Below are 24352 nucleotides of genomic sequence, written 5' to 3' on the forward strand. Positions count from 1 at the left end.
CCCCCCAAAAGAACATATTATAAACAATAAATTTATTAGTAAGTCTTCAAGGAACAAAGCTCATTCTAGCAGAGAGATGAGTGGGATGTGGTCCCTGCCCCTATAATTCATAGTTAAGATGTCAGTTAACATGTAACTCAACCCAGATGAAGGAACTTCACCTCAAGCCCACGTTCTTTCTTCTACCTTACATCTCTTCTTTAAAAAGAAAATTATGCTTTAAGTGATAGCTTTTATCAATTGTCATTAAAAAAAAAAGCAGACACTTTGCTTCAGGAAGTCATTTTAATCTTTTTCTTTTTATATGCATTCCTGGCATGGTAAATGCTATGTAAATGTTGAACGAGTGAGTTAGTGAGTGAATAAGTGGCTGGGTAGTGAATGGTTAGTTATAGTAAATTCTTTCTTCTTCAACTTAGATCTAGACCAAATATTCTGTCTGAGAGAATTAGCATGTTTATCACATGGAGTATGAATTAACGTAATTAATAGATCAGAGGTGTCTTCTTTGCTGTAGACATTGACCTTAGTAAGATCTCCAAGAAGGAAAGCCAGACAGAGTAAAAGAAGTGAAAGTGAGTTTACCCGAGCCTGAATCAATGATTAGGGAACTCGGGTGGTGCCTGTGGCTCAGTGAGTAGGCACTGGCCCCATATTACCGAGGGTGGCGGGTTCAAACACGACCCCGGCCGAACTACAACAACAAAAAAGGATTAGGGAACTCTTATAGTAAAGGGCCAAATGGTAAATATTTTAAGCTTTGTGGGCCATATGGTCTCTGTGCAATTACTCAATTCTGTTGTTGTAGCTTGAAAATAGCCTTAGACAATAACTGACAGTTGAGTGTGGCTATCTTCAAATAAAACTTTATGTACCAAAAGCAGCAGGTGGGGTGGATTTGTCCTGGAGTGGGGGTTGTTTACCAAACTAGATAGAAGGTTGATCTCTAAATCTTAGACTCCTCAGTCAGCCCCTCACTGTTCACAGCCTTGGAAGTTTAGAAGATGTTTCAGGTAAAGTACACTGTTCAATAGTAGACTTTTGCATGAATTTCCTGACCTTGTTAAGAAGACTGGGATGGGGCGGGGCCTGTGGTTCAAAGGAGTAGGGCGCCAGCCCCATGTGCTGGAGGTGGCAAGTTCAAACCCAGCCCCTGCCAAAAACTGCAAAAAAAAAAGGCTGGGATGAGAGTCGCAAAGCCCGTTTAGTTTCTGTGCTGAAAACCTACAAGTGAGCTTGGTGGCTGCTGTGGCTCCATGCCCTGGAGCCTTCCTGCACCTGGGAGCACCTCCCAAGTAGGGGACAGCTCAGGCCAGTCCTGAAGCACCAGGCCACAGGAGGAAGTGGCAGACAATTCATCTAGTCCCTCAGGAGAGCTGATAAGACAGTGACCAGGGGATTTCTTTTGTGGTTTTTTTTTTTTTTTTGGCCGGGGCTGGGTTTGAACCCGCCACCTCCGGCATATGGGACCGGCGCCCTACTCCTTGAGCCACAAGCGCCGCCAGACCAGGGGATTTCATATACACGTTTCTCTCACTCTACTTGGGACTGCGCAACAGAAGACATTCTCATAATGTCTTAGAATACACGAGATAATAGTATGAAAGTGCAGTTTGAGTTCTATAGGCATTTGAGTATAGCTGTCCGTGATTTCTTATCAACTTGGCAACTGCAGATTGCTCAGTTCAACAGAAAAAATATTTCTTACAAAATATGTAATTCTCAAAGTTTTGTAACTTACATTAGAATTGTGGCTCAATCTAAATATAAAGTAGTCACATTTCTAATTTACAACATGACGTTTAAAATTTTATTATTAATAATGGGAAAAGGTACAAGGGTCAGACTCACATGGGCTTTGTGTGAGAATAGGGATAAAGCCAGAACCAGGTCAGGCTCAGGCAGAGGGAACAGATGAGGCTGCCCGTGTGGGAGGGGTCATCACTTGCCCTATGCACGTGGGTCCTGCAGTGTCATGAACTTGTGCTTAGCTCACGTCCATGGCTGCAACAGGGATTTTCAATCAATGTGCCGTGAGAGACTCTCAGGTGTGCCTTGAAAATTTTAAAGATCATTAATTATTTTTGAAAACGTTCAAAGCACAGTCAGTATATTCTTTTTTTTTAACTTTTCTTTTTTGATCAATGTAATTTAAAGGTGCTATGGAAGTTTAATTATAGGTTCAAGTGTGCTGTGAGATAAGAAAAGGTTGAAACACAGTGTGCTAGAAATTTGTGAGGGGACAGCCACAAGCAGAAAGTGTGTGACTAGTGCTCGGAGTCAGGTGAGTAGAATGTTGATTCTAGGTCTTTTTTAAATGGCTCCCCCAAAGGGCTGGGGCATGTTGGGGCTGGGTTCTGGACCTCCCTAAGCACTGCACCATAGCCATGGTTGATAGGGCAGTTCCTGTGTATCACCTTGCTTTGCTAAGACTCATTTAGGAAGCAGGCAAAGGTAATTAAAACATGACAGCCTTTTTTGTGTATAACAGGAAGCGGCTAATACCTTTGGGCTCACCATCACTACCATTATTTTATCATCATTGTCAAGATAACATTAATTATTCCATGTTAATATTGAGTGTTATATGTACCAGAAACTGATAGGTCCTTTGGATTGTCTATTTACGTGTCTGTGTCATAAACTGCATTAATTATAATTCAGTTAATTAAAATGTATACTTTGTAAGATAAGTTATATGTGTTTAATTTCATTTTTTTGCTAGAGTTACACTCATAATTTAAAGAGTCAGATAATCCACAAGGCTTGTTGTATAGAAGCATAGAAAAGGTGACTTCTTTCAACCCTTTTAGCTGTTTCATTAGATATACAGCAGATCCTCCAATAACACCATTCCATTCAACATCCTTTCTTTATAATGTTGATGAGGAAAAAAAATTGATTACCAGTTGTGTTACGGTCTGGATGGATTCGACACATTTTTCCCACATCTGTGTGGGTTTTTTACCATATCCCCAAACTGTGCACATTGTGTCAATTAGTGTGTCCACACAGTGCCCGTGTGAGTGTGTGTACACGTGCGTGTGTGTGTGTTCACGCGCGTGCATATTCACTGCAATGGAGCAGCAATGGGATGGTGTCCTGGCCAGGTTAGTTCCCTCCTGGCCTGGAGCTGCAGGGTTGGTCTCTGGCCACCTGTGCCTGAACTGGAGTAAGCATGTAAATAATTGTCTTACTTGCTTTTTTTAATCTTTCTTAAATGTATAGCTCACATTCATTTCAGCGTTTAATATTATAAGTGTTTCTGTCTATATTTAGAAATTTGGTGTCATTTTTGTGACAAGAAAGGTACTTAACTCTTATTTATATCAGTTTGTGGCAAAATTGATTCATTATACATTGCTTCTAAGAACTTGTCGGCGATGTTAAGTGAAAACTCACTACATTTACCCTCTTGTTTCTGAATAACATGCTTATGTGACCAGTTCTTGATTCCTCAGTTTGTTTGAATCTCTTGGTTTATGAAAGATGAAAACTTAGCCCTCTGAGCATCCCTTGCCGTCTCCCCATCACGCAGATGCACACTTCCCACGGTCCCTCCATTCTTTCAGCTCCTTACATGGTATTTTGGTTGGGTCATTATTCCATTTTCATAGGGTTATGATGATCTAAATGCTATTTATCTTTTCTGCACAACTTTTGCTTTTCACTAGTAATTGTCTTGCTTTTTCATTAGCTTAGGTTTTTTATGTTGTTATCACCAATTCAATCCCCAAACTCTCCTTCATAGAAACCACATTAGGTTTTTTTTATCAGTTTCACCTTCTGAGAGTCTCTAGATCAGTGGTTCTCAACCTTCCTAATGCCTCCTAATGCCACGACCCTTTAGTACAGTTCCTCATGTTGTGGTGACCCCCAACCATAAAATTATTTTCGTTGCTACTTCATAACTGTAATTTTGCTACTGTTATGAATTGTAATGTAAACATCTGATATGCAGGATGTATTTTCATTGTTACAAAGGGGTCACGACCCACAGGTTGAGAACCGCTGCTCTAGATCCTTCTGAGGTGCTCCAGTATTGACATTCTTCATAGTTGTAGTTTTGGGATCTTTCTTCACCATCACCTAGGGATTCCCTTCATCTCTTTCTTGTATTGAATCCTTGGTTTCGTGAATCCTCTACACCCCCCTTTTTTAATAGTATACTCCCTTGCTTAGGTGGAAAATATCCTCTAGTAACTTTCTGGGAAACAGTGTTTAAAGAGATAATTGCTTGTATCTTGCAAGTCTGAAAACATCTTTTTTCTATTTTTACACTTTCAAAAAGATGATAATTTGTTCATGTATAGAGTTGTACAGTTGAAAAACTATTTAGTTTTAATTTTCTTCCAATTGTTTTCTCTTTGCTTTGGTGATTCTCTTTGTTCTTTTCAAATTTTTGGAAGTCCTTTGATATTCACTCATACTAAAGAGACAAACTGTCTGGAAGCTCTGAGCAAGTTTATTACACAGGATTAGCCCATAATAAACTAGTTGAGCTATTAATTTGTGCAACCTATGATGTCAGACCGTTTAGGTTTTCCTGTTGGTTTAGTTATATTCCCCAGGGAATAGACTAATTTCCCTGGATATAAATCTAGCTGCTGTCATTGTAGAAGCTGAGTGGAGCATGAAGGCTTAGGGTTGCCACATTTGCTACATTAAGTCTCCCATTCTTGTTTTCCAAATGGCATTTCCACCCTCCAGGGTACCTTGTGTTCCCCAATCTAGGGATACTTTTGTTTTCTCCAGAGAGCAAATATCAATTCTGCCTCAGAGATGAGACAGGGACAGTAGCCATGTAGTATGGAGTAGTGGAAGGGACCTAGGAATTGGAACTGCTTTCAATAGATTTTCTTCTAGTTTTTCTATTGTCAATGCCTTAGGCAGTTTGGGCTGCTGTACCTACCATAGACTGGGTGGCTTCCTAAACAGATATTTTTTTCCCCTGAGTCTGGAGGCTGGAAAGCCCAAGATCAGGGCACTGTAGTTTGAATGGGGGAAATTTCCTCATGAGAAAGATGCAACCTGCTTCCTGGCTTACAGATGACCATCTTCTTGTTGGGTTCTTCCCTGGTGGAGAGCAGGGAGAGGAGGCAAGCTCTCTCTTGTGTCTTCTTATACGGACATTGATCCCGTCATGAAGCATCTTCCTTACCATCTCATTACCTCCCAGAAACTTCATCTCCAAATAGCATCACATTGGGTATTTGAGTTTTAACATGAATTTTTGTAGGGGGTTGGGAAAGGGGAACGCAAATATTCAGTCCATGGCATCAACCCCATGCTGATACCATCAGTTCCTACGTCTTCTGGATAGGTAGAATCCTTGACGCAGATTGGATTTTTCCTGTGAATCTCCCATTCCCAGATTGGAATTCACCTGGCTTAGCTATACTGTTAGTTATTATTCATTCATCCATTCTGTGGCTTCAGCAAGTTTTATGCTTCTTATTTCCTTCCTTATTTTCTTTGATATCATGGGCTTACTTTTGTTGTTTTTTATCTCTTTATTGTGGTTTCATTGGAGTTATTTTCTCAAGAAGAAGATGGAAATTTTTTTTTTTTTTTGCAGTTTTTGGCTGGGGCTGGGTTTGAACCCGCCACCTCCGGTATATGGGGCTGGCACCCTACTCCTTGAGCCACAGGCACCACCCAGCAATTTTTTTTTTTAAATTCTTAAAATTAGGCTGTGTGTTGCAGTCAGCATAAACATTTATATGGACTTGTGTTTAATCTGCCATCTTTAGCTGGAAGTCTTTTAGTAAGTTCCATTTTTATGCCTTTTTTGCTAATTAGAAGATTAAGGTTTAGAGAAATTTGGTAACTTCTTGAAGGTCACATAGACGGTGTGGGAGCCAGAATGTAGACCCAGGCGGCCTTACCTCCAGAACCCATTCTTCTTACAGGTGTACTGCTCTGCGTCTCCAGCCAGTATGGGCTTCTGGTTTTACAAAGTATAACCTGGGGCCATCACATGTTTGATTGAGTTGCACATCTCATCTCCAAAGCCGCCTTCTCTTTTCTCTCCTCCCTTCAGTGCTTTTCCACTTGGTCTTCACCAGGAGTCTAACCAACAGCAGTCTCTTTAGTAGGAGAATGTGGAAACAGAACATAGGAAAACTGGATTTGCATCTCAGCCTCTCCAGGTGTCAGCTCTACCTCAAGCATCTCTGCTTGCTGGGCCTCTGCTTTTTCTTCTGAAAAAGGACCTATTGAATCCTTAGGATGCCTGATTGTCATAAGCACCAGCTGTACTAGTGCATTTGTATATATACTCCTGGCCTCCATGGGTATTGAGCTATGCCTAGTTCTGATGTTGTTTGCACACATCAGCTTTTCAAAGGGGAAAAATCGTATATAATGACTTAAGGTACAACTCCAGTTTTAGAAATTTAACAATGAGGAAAAGTCGTACACCTCTCAGTAGAAGAAAATCCAAAATATCTACTACTGTTAGGGTAACTGCAAATGCAGATGTTATAAGTTCTGTGAAGGTGAGGCTATTGTTAATCTTTTTGTATTTCTTATCACATTTTGTTCGGTGATTACTGGAAATACATTAAGTATTTAGCAAAATTTGATGACATTTCTTCATTTGATATTTGCCCATGTTTTAAAGTTCAACAGTAAAACCTTTTCTCTGAAAATGGAGTTTAGATTGCATTTGGATCATAAGTTTGGGGACTCTAAACTGTAGATTTTCTATTTGTCAGAAGGCAATTATTAATCAGAGGAGAATGGTCGTTTCCTGTCTGATTGAGAACTTTTTACGCAGGGTTCTCTAATGAAATAAAATAAATATATTGTTGATGTTTTTGTCATAATGTAACATGTCTGCCATATAACTAACTTCTTTACTAGCAAAACACTCAAGGACTACATCGTGCCATTTATGAAGATACAGATGGACAATTTGATTTAGTTTTAATTGAGGTGCACACTATGGGAAATTCTTTACTAAAATATTTCTCGGCAATATTTTTTAAAAGCACCTCAGGATGTTATAATTGCAGGTTAGGTTATTGTGACAAGACTGTGTAACTGATCCATGCATTTTATGTTTCTATTCTCAGAGGAGTGATGGAGGTAAAAATTAAATTAAAATAAGAGCTGAAAAGGGATGTGCTAGTGCTAATGTGACTGGAAGAACTGACATAACTATATCTTAATTAGGTTCCCAAGCTCTCCAGCTCTATTCATGAAGGTACTTAGATACTTTATCCTTGTTCTTATATAAAAACATTTTAAGTATACCATTTTATTCTTTTAGGGAATTAATTTCATAATATAAAGTAAAGCATCAGGGTTCAATATATGCAAATGATTTGTCAAGCTCTTCATTTAAAAATGGAAATACATCGTGCTTTTTTCTGCTCTGGGAGATTTTGTGAGAATAATGGTAGTCCGTGAAGTTTCAAAACAATGAGCAAGATGTAGAGCCTGTTCATACAGACAGGATGACCAAATCATTTATCATGCAAACTGGGAAATAATAAAGAACAAATGGGATGCAATTAGTAATTGCACTGGGACAGTGTGCAAACCGTGACAGTCCCAGAATGAATGGTCACCTCATTTAAAAAAACTGCACTTCTGAGGGAAGAGTTATGGGTGGAAATGAGGCTGGGGCTATAGACCCCCCCGCCCCCAAATAATTATTTAGGGTCTTGATTATGCTCTGAGTGGGCATGAGCAGGTGTTATTGGAGCATGTGTGAGAGTAATTAACTTTGACCCGAGGACCAGGGAAGGCTTCCCAGAGGAAGTGACATTGGCACTGCAGGATGAATAGGAGCAAAGCAGGTGAAAAGGAAGAATAAACGTTCTGAGAAGTGGAGATGACGTGAGAACAGTCAGCGTGGATGGGTAGGTCTGCGTGACTATGACCAGAGGACAAGGGGTGAGGTGGCAAAACAACAAGGCTGGGACTGTTGGGGTATCACTTTGAGAAGTTTGACTTTATCACAGCAGCTTTAAGCAGAGCAGTGAGATGATCAAGTGAGCTAAGGGCGTTTGCCTGTGTTCATTTGACTATCATGCAGCCAGGTTTGTTGGCTGGGGCTGGGTCCCACCACACAGCTGCTGGTGTGTCCCCTTCCCAGCAGGACAGCACTGGAAAGGGTTCAGACATCAGGGTCATGTGGGGTTACAGGGTGGTGGGGTTACCCATGAAGGCAGCAGGTTGGAAGGCCTGACAAGGAAAATAAAAATCACCCTAAGTTATGGAGAAGGCAGGAAGCACAGCTCAGTCTGAGGGATGGGGCATTGGGAAGAAGAGGGCTTCTGGTATACGGCTAGGCTGCACTTCTATAGTTTGGACCCCCACAGTACTTAAGCAATGCAAGGAGAGTGTTCTGGTAAAACAAAGAAACTATGCCTGGCATCTCTCCAAGAAAGGTGAGTTTTAGCATCTGGAGAAAGACAAGCACTGAATGGAAAAGTAAAAGCTGGGGGCCAGATGCTCCAAGGGGCAGTAGTGGAGAGGTTGCTGTCCCAGACCCCACGCCTCCGAGGTAGTCAGTTCTCAGTGTTGCCTGGCTTTGTCTAGCAGAGCCCAGGCCGTCCCAGCCCTGGAGGCAGTGCGGTCTGCGGGCTTGGTGCAGCCCATGAATCATGGGAGCTTGGAAGAGACTGGAGAGCTGTCAGTGAGGACCCTCTCGCGTGTGGCCCGCACCTGCCCTGTAGCCTGTATGGGTTTGCTAGGGCTGTGGTAACAAAGGGCCACAGCCTGGGTGGCTTAAACCACAGAAATTTATTTTCTTACAGTTCTGGAGGCAAGAAAGTCAAGATCAGAGTATCAGCAAAGTTTCTTGTGAGGCCTCTGTCCTTGGCTTATAGATAAATGGCTGCCTTTTCCCTGTGCCCGTGCGTGTCCTAATCTGTTCTTAGAAAGACACCATTCCTTTAGGATTAGAGCCCCCCTCAAAAGACCTTTCTAGCTGGATTACCTCTTTAAAAGACAAATCTCCAAACACAGCCACATTCTGAGGTGTTGGGGGTTAAGACTTACGGAGATACAATTCAGCCGCACAGGGGCCTTCTTCAGAGACACCAGCATGTGGCGCTGTTCCTTCCAGTCCTCTGCTTCCTGGCTGCTGGGGATCAGGCAGACCTAGGGGCATTTGAGTTCCCTGGGGAGCAACCTGGTTCTTCACTTCCAGAGCCGAGAGATTACCTTACACAGTCTGTGAGCGTCTTAGGGAATTGGAAACTCCCTTCGTCCTGATGCCCTGTCAGTGTTGCCTTAGCTCCCCCGTCAGGTGCCCGTGCTGAGGCTGTTGCTCCTTGGTCTCTTCAGCACTTTAGGGTGTGACTGTGGCCTAAGTGTGTTCCCTTTTTGTGTTAGCTGTGATGTCCTTCAACAAGCTACTTTGACCTTCTAATGTCCTACTACCCTAATCCATAAAAAGGGGATAGTAGAATGACTAGTAGATCAAATAGGGCAAAGAAAAGTTAGCACTGCGACACTTTGGTGCTTAATAAAGGTTGTCCTGTCATCTTCTTCATCATCTTCCTGTCCCTTTAGCATGACACTGAGAAAGGACTGCACTTCCACACACGTGATGACCCATGTGGGAGGAGGGGGACTAACATATTCCCCACACTTTTCTTAATGTCACCTGAGAATCTATTAGGGTTTTTCCCCCAGCCTCTTTACAGAATTGTCTTTTATAGCATGTTATGTCAGGTAGCAATAACAGCCAATGTTTATCAGGTGCTTTTCAGTTTCACAGTCCTTTTGCTTTTATTTTTATCCTCATATTGGCCCTGAGTGGTATGATTTATTATTATATTAATTTTATATATGAAAAAAACTAAATGCTGGAATTAACCAACTTGCCTAAAGTTATGTGGCTGGCAAGTGCTGGATTTAGGACGCAGAAACCTCCTTTTCTCCTTTCTCCTTGTTTTTAATTACATATATTCAATGTGCATGTTTATTTTAGAAACATTAGAAAATATAGATAATTGAAATAAGAAACTTCATATGGTGATGATACACTCTTATAAAAATAGTTATATATGATTTGTATTGATTTTTTTTTTAATTTGTAATTTTTTTAATGTTAATAGGTGTATATCTGTGTCATCATTTTCAATTACAGCTTGGTTTTCCATCAAGGGCATCCCTTATTTAACAATGATTCATACATGGAGTACTTCTACTTTTTGCTTATATAAACAACATTCCAGTATAACTCCTTTTATACTTATCTGGTTTTTTCCATATGGTAGATTTCTAGATGTGCAGTTTCTGGATTAAGAGTTTGCACATTTGAAGACCTCGGTACATAAGGTGCCCTCTGGCCTTGCCTGCTTGGATGAACGTCATTTTCCTTATTCCCTTTGCCAATATCATTCTTTGCCATGTGATTGGAAGGAAATGGAATCTTATTTTTTAGTTATTGATATTTTTATTACTAACCAGATTGATCATTTGTATATGAGGTCAGATAACTAAGTCCGTGAACTTGTCCTGGAAGGGCTCATGAGAAGAGTTAAGAGCCTTGGTTAGTTAGGAAGTAATTCATGTCCTGGGTATGGGAACCGTGCAAGGAAGTGGGAGGAGGGAGGAGAGATCTTCCTGGCTGGATCTTGCAAGAGGCCATGCTGTACATTGCACTAACTGTGAAGGAAATTTTTATGCAAACAAATGTATTTGCTTAATTCATTTTAATTCATTTTAACTCACCTTTAAAATGGTGTCGATTTCACTAACTTTTGAAACACGTAGCAGATTGTAAATACGTTCTTTTAGAGAAGAGCTAATGTAATGAATTGATCTCCAAACAGTAAGTGTCTGTAGAAAGGAATTTCATTTTCCTTATGATTTTTTTCTCGTGATTTTTCATGATTGTGTTTAAAATGTATGAAAAATATCAAATTAAATGTGCCCTTTACTTTTGGATTATTGTAACTTACAGGATTTTTGTTCTCTATTCACCTGATTGTAGGGAGTGTTTTAAATAAAACATTGGACTTTAAGATGTTTTACCTCCTTGTAATAATAAATATTCCTTGCTGGTTTTTTTTTTTTCTTTTTTTGTAGAGACAGAGTCTCACTGTACCGCCTTCGGGTAGAGTGCCGTGGCATCACACGGCTCACAGCAACCTCTAACTCTTGGGCTTACGCGATTCTCTTGCCTCAGCCTCCCGAGTAGCTGGGACCACAGGCGCCCGCCACAACGCCCGGCTATTTTTTTGTTGCAGTTTGGCCGGGGCTGGGCTTGAACCCTCCACCCTCGGCATATGGGGCCGGCGCCCTACTCACTGAGCCACAGGTGCCGCCTCCTTGCTGTTTTAAAGCTGTAGGGTCCACCTCTGTTGGAGTTTGTGTGAGGCCGTAAGAGCCTGGGGTTTATAATACAGATTCTGGACAGAAACTGTAGCAACATTAGGTTGCTAAGCAAGTCTCTTGGCTAATTAAACAAAGTGCCTTGAATTATTCTGACCGCCTGTGCTGACCAGTCATAATGGACCAATTAAAAATGATACTCACTTTTAGGTTTGTCAAGGCTTAAATTAGCTATGAATGAAAGTATACACATCCTATTTTTTAATAATAGAAAGTAAGAGATAAAAATATAATTCTGTGGAAAATGCTCAGAACAACCTAATGTTAAATAAAATGAAATATTTAACCAAGTTGTGATATACTAAAGGAAGTAGTAGGCAATTACAGCATTTGAGGGGTTTGTATATAATTTAACATGTACTGTGTTTGAGTCAGATTGCAAATCATAGCTTTCTTTTTTCTACCCATCAGCAGAAATAGGCACAGCTTATTTTCATAAGCATTTCTTCCTGTGAATGCTTTTCAAAATAAAACTGAGACAGAAGGCAGCCTGTTTAGCTAATCCAGATTATAATTAATTTTGCCACTTGGGTGGCAAATGGGAGCTAGACCCTCTAATGAGAGTTGTAAAGTATGTAGTCATGGACCAGGTCCTGGACTATTGAAATAATTTATTTTTCTGTTTAAAGTTACATCAGTGATTGCTACTTGGGAGGCTGAGTCAAGAAAATAGCTTAAGCCCAAGAGTTTGAGGTTGCTGTGAGCTGTGACGCCACGGCACTCTACTGAGGGCTACATAGTGAGACTCTGTCTCAAAAATAAATAAATAAATAAATAAAAATAAATAAAGTTACATCAGTGATTAAAAACAAAGGCAAAGGTGGGGGCAGGGACCAAATGAGTAAATATATACCCAAGGAACAATTTCAAGTCTGTCAACTACCTTCTGTTATATATTTCAATTATGCTAATCCTGAAGCTCCTTGTAAGAATTCATTTTTTATTACCTACTAATTTTTAGGTTATTTTTTCCATCTAGTTTCAGAAATCTTCTCTTTGAATAGAAAATCATATTTCTGTAGATATGTATCCAAGAGGTACTTGATTTTAACATAATTCCTCTAATCGTGTTTGAGAGGACATGTCGTCTAGAATTTGTGGTTTAGAGCCTTCATAGCTTTATTTTATCAAATCTTCATCTTTCCCTTTCGCCATTGGATGTTTTAATTTTTATTTTAACCTTTAATTAGCTATTGTTGATTCCCAAACACATTTTATTCCCTAGTCCTTGATGCTTTAATGATGTGAAAAAACTTAAAAATATCTAGAACCATTGCTTGTTAAGTGTCTTGTGTAGAATATTCTGTGTTAACAGTAAAACACTCTAATACCTCCCCAGGATCCTGAAGCTTTAGCATTGGGAAGACACAGAGCATGCTTTTTTTGTACGTAGCTCATTTTTGTGTACGTAGCTCATTTTTTTGTATGTGCTCATTTTTCTTATTGTTTTATTCAGCTGGAATGCTGACTGATCCCTCTGCAAACTTCTAAGACTGACATCCTGAGGAACCCTACTGGAGAATGCCGTCTGAATGCTGCCTCAGGTACGGCCTGTAGAAGGCGTCCTTGCTTACCATAGTGAACCCTGACACAGGTGCACTGCCCATGCCAGGACTGAGCACAGAGGTAGGGGGTCAACACACAATCAAAGGAATAAACAAACTAGTCAGAGCTTTTGTGAATTTAACATGGTGGCACAAGGACTAACCTCTGTGACCTAGTTATTGGTCAAACCTATATATGTTTCATGATTTTTTTTTTTTTTTGGTTCTTTAAATGATACTACTTTTGAAAATCTTTTTCTTATTTAGGATGCTCATCTACCTTGAACAAAAGGTATACTACCTTAAAGACATATAATTAGAAAAAAGAATCAGAAAACCGCATATATATAGATATAGAAAATTTAAAAATTAAATTTTAATTTAATTTAATTTAAATTTTAATTTAATTTAATTTAAATTTTAATTTAATTTTCAATATTAAAAATTTGAGAATGAGCATTGTACTCCTCAAAGGGGTTACTTTAAAGGAGACAATATTCATATATATATATACATATTATAATTATATAATTATATAATTCATATTATTATATATGAATATTATATAATATATAATTATATAATATATAATATATAATTATATAATATATAATATATAATTCATATATGAATATTGTCTCCTTTAAAGTAACCCCTTTGAGGAGTACAATGCTCATTCTCAAATTTTTAATAGATATTTATTGAGTCAAGCACTCTGGGGCAGAGGATCCAGCTATGAATAAAACACATAAGGTTCCTTCTCTTTTAACAAGTAGATTCTTGGGGGAAACAGATCTTAACAAATAATCTCACCAGTCCCGTGCAAGTATAATTGTGAAAAGTGTCCCGAAAGAAAAGTACAGGATAGGGAGAGTAGGGACATGCCTTCCTGTGGAAGTGCTCTGTATCCTGAGGTCTGCAGGGGAAATATCCTCAGGCACAAAGAGACTGGCACATTCCAGCAACTGGGGTGCAGCCCAAGAGAAGATGCATAGTATTTGTTTGAATATTCTCACTGGAGGTAATTTGAGTCATCCTCCAGGGAACAGTCAAAAGATCTTCAGAGCAAAGAAAAGGCGATGTGATAAACTTGGGGAATATATATATATTTTTGAAAGAATTGGGTCTCTTTGTTAAACAGTGAGACCAACTTCCTTCCTTCCATGACTCTGAAGCTATTAGAGATGACGAGTTCCAAAAATGTGTTCTGAAGTGGTGACATTGCATAGCAGGTGTGACGCCTCTGCACTTCCCCGTGAGTCTGTTGCTCTATCTCCATCAGTGGTTTTCAATGGAGGAGGATTTTGCCACCAGCATACATGGTGCAATGTCCAACAGTATTTTTGATCATCTCTGGGAGTATGGGTATAACTGGCATCTAGCAGGTATAGGCCAGGAATCCTCGTAGATATCTTACAATGCACAAGACATAACCCTACAGCAAAAATCCATTTCCCCAGAATGTCAATAGCAGTGAGGCTGAGAAGCCCGGCTCTAGGTCTGGCGTCCAGCCAGTGTAGCCCATGGAGACCATGGTATCTCTTTGCCACCGCCTTGGCCAAGTTATTTATTTCTGGTTACTGGTATTAGTGCATTTTTAAAGTGATTTTTTTTAATTTCTACTTTAAGTTGGCCATCCTTGTTTTTATTAATCATTCTACAGCAGTGGTCTTCCACAGCAGAACCACTGTTAGAATGAATAGTCTCTCCTTTGCCTCAACCCAGAGACTTCCCTTCCCACATCTCAGACTGTCCCTCTGTGTCACGTGGAACTGTAGCAGTACGATCACATGTTCTCTCTCTCCCCAAAAAAGTCTCACTTCACTGAAATCTGATGTCCTGTGAGGACCACTTCCCTTCTAGTCCGCTCAAGTGGTGCCATTATTATTTCCTCACATCCTACGTATTTGAGGGATGGGTAGACAGATTGTTGTCACCTGTAGACATAGTTTTGCTTCTAGATCATTATTCCTCAAGGTGGTAGTTCAGGAAAGCCACAAGAAGAAAAACAACACAGACATGCTGTTGTGAAGGTGGTGCCTGCCCCTGGTCCCCTCACCCTCTCCTCTGCCTACTGTCGTCATCTCACTTCCCCTCATGCACTGGCACTTTGGCACCTGGCTTCCCATCTTCCCATCACAAGCCCCTTACAACCTCCCAGGGTGTTCAGTGCCCGACTTTGGCCCTGAGACCCTTAGCCTGTTTGCGTCCATGGCTTTCTCTCTCTTTCTCTCCTTTGTCCTTGTCTTTCCCAGGAGTTGCTCTGTTTCTGAAATCGCTGCCTCCCCCTCTTCTCTCTCACCACGGCCCCCACCCTTCTGGCCTGTCAATGTCCCTCCTCCACTGTGGTTCCACTATGACCTCACTGCAGCATCTGTCTTATCTCTTGGCCCTGCTACTTTCTACCAACCACCGACCCTTTCTTTCCCTCATTTCCCTTCTTAACCAGTTTAGATCATATCACTCTTGCTTAGATTCTATCACTTCTTGAGAAAATGCTGAGGACTAAAATAAAAGTCCTGAACCTTTCCAACAGACTAACAGAACCTCTTTTGGCTGAAAACACCAAATTTTAAAGCTCTCGGCTGTGGCGGGATGCAACAGTGGTCATATCTCATTTACTTTCATCCCCAATGTGTTACTGAACATTACTAGACTTTATTAGAGGCCAGCTTGAGAGAAACGAAAGGCCAGATCGCTCCTTGCTTCACCTGACCACCTGGGCTCTCCTACTGCTTTTGTGGTTCTGAAATGTCAGTTCTTCTGCACCGTAAAGAGCATTTTCCATCTAGTTTGGGCCTGTCTCCTGTGGGTGTGTAGTTGATGGACTTGGGCCCTAAATTTCACCTTCTTATATATGGGACCAAATTACAATGCAGTTAAATGTTAAATCTCTACCCCCAAAGAGAACATGGATTGTATGTTTCTGTGTTATGTGTATGAGTTTCCTCCATGAACATTCATGAACTTCTCTTATATTCCATTGAATATGTCTACTCTGATGCCCCATTTAACATATATTACCTACTTCTTCTTTCTCTCTCTCTTTTTTTTTCTATAGCTATAAATGGTTTTTGTTTTGTTTTGTTTTTTTCAGATTAATATGAGGGTACAAATGTTTAGGTTACATTGTTTTCGTTTCTAAGGTAAAGTTCAAGTTGTTGTTTAGCCCTTCACCTAGCGGGTGTGCTGAACACCCTCACATTGTGCACTTAAGGTGAGATCTCCCCAGTCACCCTCCCTCTTCCCTCCTCCCCTCTCCTTCCCCTCTCCCTCCCCAGAATATACTTGTGTTTTTCTTCTGTTGTTTATATATTGATTTCATATTTGTATTAAGTACATTGGATACTTTTACTCTCCATTCTAAAGTCTCTCTCTGTGATACTTTACTAAGAAGAATGTGTTTCAACTCCATGCAGGTAAACACAAAAGATGTAAAATATCCGTCTTTTCTTAAGGTTGAATAGTATTCCATGGTGTACGTACACCACATTCTTGGGTTGATAGGCACTTGGGTTGCTTCCACATCCTGGTGACTGTGAATTGAGCTACAGTAAACATTCTAGTGTAAATGTTATTGTGCTAAAATGATTTTTTTTTTCCATCTGAGTAGATGCCTAGTAAGGGATTATAGGATCAAATGGAAGCCTATTTTTAGCTCTTTGAGGATTCTTCTTACTTTTTTCTATAGGGATTGTATTAGATCCCATCAGGAGTGCAAAAGCATTCTCTCCTCTCCACATCCACTCCAGCATCTGCAGTTTTGGGACTTTGTGATGTGGGCTGACCTCATTGGAGTAAGGTGATAGCTCAAGAGTGGTTTTGATTTGCATTTCTCTGATGATTAGGAATGGTAAGCATTTTTTTATGTGTTTGTTAACCATTCATCTGTCATCAGAAGTTTCTGTTCAAGTTTCTTACCCACTTATAAATATGGTTGTTTGCTCTTTCCTTGCTGGCTAATTTGAGTTCTCTGTAGATTCTAGTTACCAGTCCTTTGTCAGATTCATAGCATGCAAAAATCTTTTCCAATTCGGAAGGTTGTCTGTTTGCAGAAGCTTTGCTGCGCAGAAGCTTTTTAGTTTGATCACATCCCATTTATTTATTTTTGGAGTTTCTGCAATTGTGAAGGGGGTCTTCTTCATAAATTCTTTTGCCAGGCCTATTCTGTCAAGAGTTTTTCCCACATTTTCTTCTAAATTTTTTTTTTTTTTTTTTGCAGTTTTTGGCCAGGGCTGGGTTTGAACTCGCCACCTCCGGCATATGGTGCCGGCACCCTGCTCCTTTGAGCCACAGGCACCGCCCTTCTTCTAAAATTTTTATTGCTTTGTGTCTTAGATTTAAATCTTTTATCTAGTGAGAATCAATTTTTCTCATTGGTGAGAGGTACGGGTCCAATTTCAGTCTTCTATGTGTAACTAACCAGTTTTCCCTGCACCATTTACTAAATAGGGATTCTTTTCCCTGGTGGATGTTTTTGTTTGGTTTATCAAAGATCAGATGGTAATTTGTGGCTAGGTTCATCTCTAGATTCTCTATTCTATTCCATAGATATATATCTCTATTTTTGTGCCAATATCATGCTGTTTAGGTTACAGTAGACTTGCAGAATAACCTGAAGTCAGCTAATACGATGCCTTTAGATTTATTTTTATTTATTTTATTTGTTTATTTATTTAGAGACAGAGTCTCACTTGTGGCTCTGAGTAGAGTGCCGTGGTACATCATAGCTCACAGCAACTTCAAACTCTTGGGCTTGAGCAATCCTCTTGTCTCAGCCTCCCAAGTAGCTGAGACTACAGGCGCCCACCACAATGCCCAGCTATTTTTTCTATTTTTAGAGATGGGTCTTGTTCTTGCTCAGGCTGGTCTCAAACTCACTTACCATTATCCTTAGGATAAGCTGGCCCTGCACAAGTGAGCTGGCCTCTGCTGCCCAGGCCTCACCCCTGCCCCACTCTCCTTTGTCTTCAGGGTTCCAGCATTAGTGTTCCATGAACAGTGTATAAGGGCTGTGTTCTGTCCTGTGGCAGGATCATAGTGTTCACTGTTCTCCTGCCTGGAAAACCTTCTCTTTCCTTTTTACCAGGGTAATTTGTTCTCATTCTTCAGTCTGCAGCTCAAATATTACTTCTTCGGGAAGACCAGATTATTTGATTAATGTGTAACTTTCCCACTAGACTGAATGTTCCCTGAGGGCGGCAAGCACATATAACTTACTCATCATGTTAGCCCAGGACCTGGCACAGGCTGAAGAAATATTTGCTAGGTGGGTGAATGTGGGAAGGAAGGACACAAAGCTGTTCACTTACAATTTATTTTCTTTCTGTATAGTCTTCATTAGCATTTAGTCATTCTCTAAGCACATTATATCCTCTTTGCTTATTATTAAACCATTGCTATTATAAACATTCATTTGAAAGTATTTATAAATTACAGTGTTCTATAAAATTGAAAGTAATTTTTATTATAAGATCTTTACATTACTTGCCCACTTAAATAGAGTTTTAAAAATATTAAAAAATATATATATAGTTTTTTTTTTTTTTTTTGGCTGGGGCTGGGTTTGAACCCGCCACCTCCCGCGTATGGGACCGGCGCCCTACTCACTGAGCCACAGGCACCGCCCAAAAATATATATATAGTTTTTTTTTTGAGACAGAGTCACATTTTGTCACCCTTGGTAGAGTCCTGTGGCATCACAGCTCATAGCAACCTCAAACTCTTGGGCTTAAGTGATTCTCTTGCCTCAGCTTCCTGAGTAGCTGGGACTATAGGCATTCGCCATAATGCTTGGCTATTTTTTTAGAGACAAGGTCTTGCCCTGGCTCTGGCTCAGGCTGGTCTCGAACTGCTGAGCTCAGGAAATCCACCTGCCTTGGCCTCCCAGAATCTAGGATTACAGGTATAAGCCCCAGAACCTGGCCTAAAATATTAATATATTTAATTTGCATAAAAATATTTTCACCGTATGATTGAAGTGATGAGGACACGTAGTAGTTCACCCATAGACTTGATATGATATGCATGAATCTGGTATTATTAGATTTTTTCTTTCTTGTGTAGTCTAAGATGAAGATTTTTGTGCTGACTGTTTTTAATATGTAAGTATGTAATACCTTATTGGTAGTTTTACTTGAAAACTACTTGCATACTTTTTGTATATCTCAGTAGTAGGCAAACATTGATATAGAAATTGACTTGAATTTTTAAATTTGAATGCAGATGTTTAAAACCATGTAGCTGTTTTAGAATTAACATCTTAAAAATTGAACTCAGTCAAAATTTATTCTGTGAAAATGAGGCCATGTGGGATTTCTGTGACCAAAAATGTGAACTCTAGGAACTCACAGTAATGACTTGGACTAAAGCAGTGATTCATTGTGAGTAGGCTGGACAATGCTATCAGCATCCCACTCTGCGTTTGATTTGTTAGTCTTTGTGATCAATTCCAGAGGAACGTCAGGGCTTAAAGTCATGAATAGTCCTATTCCTTGAGGCTTCATTTACTTATCTCCCCACTACTTAATACTGACATATGGCTGACCAAATGGCTGTTCCTTGGCATTACAAAAAGCAATCTGCTGTTCAGGGGGTCTGGGCCCTGCGAGATACAGGCACCACAGTCCTCATTGGCAGCCTCATGGAGCTCGCCTAGAATCCTAACAGATTTCTGGTAGAAAAAAATAGAGTAACATATCCCACTATGAACTTGTAGACTATCCAATAGCATACATATCATTTAAGATTCTAAGAAGCTACATTTTTAAAAAAGGTAAAAAGAGGCTTGGCACCTGTGGCTCAAGTGGCTAAGGCATCAGCCACATACACCTGAGCTGGCAGGTTCGAATCCAGCCTGGGCCCACCAAACAACAATGACGGCTACAACCAAAAAATAGCCAGGCGTTGTGGCGGGCGTCTGTAGTCCCAGCTACTTGGGAAGTGGAGGCAGGAGAATTGCTTGAGCCCAGGAGTTGGAGCTTGCTGTGAGCTGTGATGCCATGGCACTCTACCCAGGGCGACAGCTTGAGGCTCTGCCTAAAAAAAAAGGTAAAAAGGAATAGATATAATTAATTTTAACAGTATATTTCTTTAATTATTTAATTATCTTTAAATATTATATGTACTCAGTACCAAAATATTAATGAGATATTTTGCATTGTATTCTTTATATCATCTTTGACATCCAGTGTGCATTTTATACTTATAGCACATCTTAATTTGGATGAGCCACAGTTTGAGTGCTCAGTAGCCACAATGGCACTATATTGGGTATTGCATTGCACTGGGGGAAGCCAGGACACTCTCTGCATTTACCTATGAATTTTGAGGTGGCAGCACTGCTTCTGCAGAAGATCTTTCCCAGTTTTAGGATAGATGCTCAAATCTTTATTTCCTTGAGAAATGCGGCTCCCATTTTATGTCTTTTTTCTAATAATTTAGAAATTTTAGAATATGCTTTTCCTTCCTTTTTCTCTGTGTCTCAAATAGTAGAGGGACATTGCTTTAAGTTGGGAGGTTTAGTTTGTTAATTCAATATATGTTATAGTTGCTGAGGGAGCTGTTTGTAAACATGTGACTGCTCCCCATCTTGATTTAGGCGTTGCACATTACAATTTTTGATTCGTCTCCTCCCTAGTTCATGGTTATTGACTTGGTAAAATGGGCCTGTTGCCTTCAGTCTGTGTTCTGTGGCCACATGTGCCTTAACATTTTGAAGGTTGAGGTCTTCTGTAGATTTACATCTGAGAGCTGAGTGGGAAGTTACTCTCAGAATACAATAATGATTTGTTGATTAATAAGCCTTTATTTCTTGCCAAATGTTGGAGTATTTGTTTCTGCTTTTAAGGATTCCTAACATATTTGTTCCAAAATATTTGGGATCTTATGCCAAGTGTTGTCTTAAATATTTAGCGTGTTGTTTTCTTTAAGCTTGAATATTTCAAGCACAGCTGAATGATTTTGTGAAATTGTGCATCGTCACTATTGTTTCAAAGCTGAGCTTTTTATTCTCTGCCAAATTTTAGTTTACAGCTGCTCTTTCCCTGGCAAGATTTATTCACTCTCAACAGACATCTAAAATGCAAATACTAATTCAGTCTTAATAATAAGGAGAGGAATTGTGGCACTATATTTGGAAAATGAGTAAGGAAACATTTTAAGGCAATTATTTTAATATATTCTCCTGTTCCACTACAAATGAAACTTCAAAATACATTTATTTAACATTTAAGGTGGTATAAAAGGAGAGAAAAGAAGTTATGAAAGTTTCAAATACATTTTCTAAGGTTATGATAATTACGATCTATTTTCTATCCCCAAACTTTTAGTCACAGTAAGAAGATAAATGTTTTTGAAGCATGATTTCAAACATCTCTTACTGCTATCTCGTGTTATTATGTTCACATATATTCTAAAAGGCTGATTTTGAGATTGATTGTATATAATATAAATATAAAATTAATAGGGACTTTTGTGATTTTTTTTTCCCCCTCAAGCGTTTTGGAGATTTTCTTTATAGATTATCTTTTTCCTTTTTGTTTTTTAAGCAGAAGGAGGAATTACATTATTGTATTCTTGGTGATACATTCTCTAAAAATGCCTGATCTTGGACAGTTTTCTTATCTGTAGAATGAGGTTATAATAGTACCTGGCTCTTAAGGTTGTTCTAAAAGATTAAATGAATTAATCATTATAATTCACTAAGAATAGTTCATGGAATATGGTAAGCATTATGTGGTTATTAAATATATAAAAATGGCATTGTTTTATGAAAGATTTTTCAAAGACTATAGTAAAGCTTTGCTTAGCTGATATAGTATTTTTACTACTATTCTATTCCCTCATTTCTTTACCTAAGTGGTGCGAATTAATCTCCATTCTGGGTTTTACATAGAATTTATTAAAAACTATGTTACTTGGGTGGCGCCTGTAGCTCAACGGAGTAGGGTGCCGGTCCCATATGCCGAAGGTGGCAGGTTCAAACCCAGCCCCGGCCAAAAACTGTAAAAGGAAAAAAACAAAAAAACTATGTTACTGAACGTGGTTTTCAATTACTGATGTTTAAAGTCTACCATAACTTGAGCCACCACATGAATATTCAATCACGGTCATGATTTGAAAACTCACTGCTACATCACAACAGAAAATAATCCTCCCATTTTCCCATGAAAACTTCCAGTATCATCACTTTCTGTAAACTTTTTTTTTCTTTCCATAGTTCTGACATTTCTGATGCTTTCTAGTCAACACATTCCAATAAAGCTTACTTCTGATGCACTCTGGCATTTTATGGGAAGCCTTTGGTTAATTTTAAGGTGATAATTTGTGCTCAATTGTAATTTATCAGCCAACTGACACCACAGACAGAGCTGGGTCAAATAACCTGACCTTGCAGACTAGACTGGTGGTGCTTCTGGTTCTCTGGGCGGCTTTCACACTGAGAGAGGGACCAGCAGGGGAGAGACAGACTCACCCATCCCTGTGGGATCTTTATTTAGCTTTGAGGAGAAGCCACTGGCCAGGAACAGGGCTTGATTGGCCCTTGTTCTGGTTCTGGGAGTAGTTAGATGGCGCAGATCTTAGTCCAATACCGGTGCTGAGATCTTACAGAACTTTGGAAATTTATTTTGATAAAAGCTGGAATTGTCCGTAGTTGTCTACAAATTCAGTTATATTTTGTGTTTATGGCATTATTTTAGAACAGTTCAGAGTTTCACCCAGGAATCTTCAAAGGACATTAAGGATAAGTGTTTTAGGTTAGGATAGAGATTGAAGGGGTAAGTTTCACAATGGTAAATTTAGCAATCTCACAAAATAGAAAATGAAATTGTGTAGTCATTTATAAATCTGGTATAAAGGTCACACATATACATAGAAGACTGACAATATGGATGAATTTTACTTTCAGCTTTAAGTTTGTTTTCATTTACAATGAGATGTCTTTTACTGTTCTTCTTGTGGTACATAATTTTCCAAGTTTAATAATAATCTCTTATGGTTTAATTGCCTTTTACATGGAATGATCACTTCTGGCCATTTTTGTCCTAAGTAATGTTCGCTCAGTTTTCTTGTATTTCTTAACAGAGCATTGTGTCCTATAGGAAGCTTTGGGAAGGTATAAAGGTGGAGAAGGAGTCAGGGATTTAGGGCGTCACAGAGCAGGAAGTGAAACATACACACACAGACACACAGACACACACACACACACACATACACACACACACACACCTTGTGCTCACAGATACTCTCAGAGGAGGCCCTGGGTCCAGACGCAGAGGCTCACGGGCCACAGACCTGGGCTAATACACAGACATGGACGGACACACACACACACACACACACACACACACGTAGAAAGAGGCTTTAGTGAAAGAGAGTAAGACCCCGAGGGGCTGAGAAAAAGGAGAGCAGGAGAATGATAGAGAAAGGAAGTGTGCTCGGGAAGGGCACGCAGATCCAGCTTGCTGGAGCCGCTTGTGCATTGAGGGAGTGCGTGCGTGCGTGTGGAGGGAGTCAGTGTGCGTGTCCAGGCAGTGCCTGCGTGTCTGGGCAGCGGGGCCAGTGGGAGGAAGAATGCTGACTCCATTGCTCTCCTTTGTAGTATTCAGGAAATGCTGACAGGCCAGAGGCTCTGTCACTCGGAATCTCACAACGACAGCGTCCTAGCCGCACTGAACCAGCAGAGGAGTGATGGCATCCTCTGCGATGTCACCCTGATTGCCGGGGAGCAGAAATTCCACGCGCACAAGGCGGTCCTGGCAGCATGCAGCGACTATTTCCGGGTAAGTCTCAGGCGTGAGGTGTTGATCCACAGAGGATGGCAGTGTTTCTGGACCTGTCCTCAACCACGAGACAGGTGGTAGCCTCCAGGATTGCGAACATCGGGGGCCTGCGTTCTTTCCCAGGTCCTGTTGGGGCACTCCCTGGGCTGGACAGCCGGGGATCCCTCTAATGGAGAGCAGACCACCTCCCCTTGCGTCTCAGCCAAGGGGCATTTGGCACTTTACCAGCGAGAGAAAACGTAGCACTGTGGCGCTCCATATGGGGATGTGGGCTGGGGGAGGGATGTTTGTGGATCCAGGATCAGAAAAACACAGTCTGTAATGCAATTTGTTAAAATAAAAATGCCTCTAAACTCATGTAGTATTTCCGACTTTTAATTTTCTGTATGTGTTCTTAATGCTTCCTATTTTTGCTTCAGGAACAGAGATGCATTGGCCTAATGGACCTTTATGGTTGACACATGTGGGTGAAGAAGAGCCATTGGCTTGTTCTCAGAACTTTGGAGTCTGGCTCCCAGCAGCCAATGAGATGTAGTGATAATCAGGGGTCCTCAAACTTTTTAAACAGGGGGCTAGTTCACTGTCCCTCAGACCGTTGGAGGGCCAGACTATAGTTAAAAAAAAAAAAATCACTATGAACAAATTCCTATGCACACTGCACAT

General features: G+C 40.1%; 1 protein-coding gene across 3 annotated transcripts in view; it reads left to right on the plus strand.

The window, feature by feature from the left end:
* The window catches only part of KLHL32 (kelch like family member 32), a 267924-nt gene that overhangs the window by 42848 nt on the left and 200724 nt on the right, over window positions 1–24352 (plus strand). For 2 of the 3 annotated variants that reach the window (XM_053591512.1, XM_053591509.1), the window contains exons 2-3: window positions 12818–12905; window positions 23509–23689. In XM_053591512.1, coding sequence (XP_053447487.1) covers window positions 12883–12905; window positions 23509–23689 — 204 coding nt within the window. In that variant the 5' untranslated portion in view covers window positions 12818–12882. The remainder of the gene's footprint in view (window positions 1–12817; window positions 12906–23508; window positions 23690–24352) is intronic. The other variant, XM_053591510.1, reaches the window with a different exon arrangement.

This window comes from Nycticebus coucang, chromosome 5 (assembly GCF_027406575.1).
Source record: "Nycticebus coucang isolate mNycCou1 chromosome 5, mNycCou1.pri, whole genome shotgun sequence".
NCBI classification, from domain to species: Eukaryota; Metazoa; Chordata; class Mammalia; order Primates; family Lorisidae; genus Nycticebus; species Nycticebus coucang.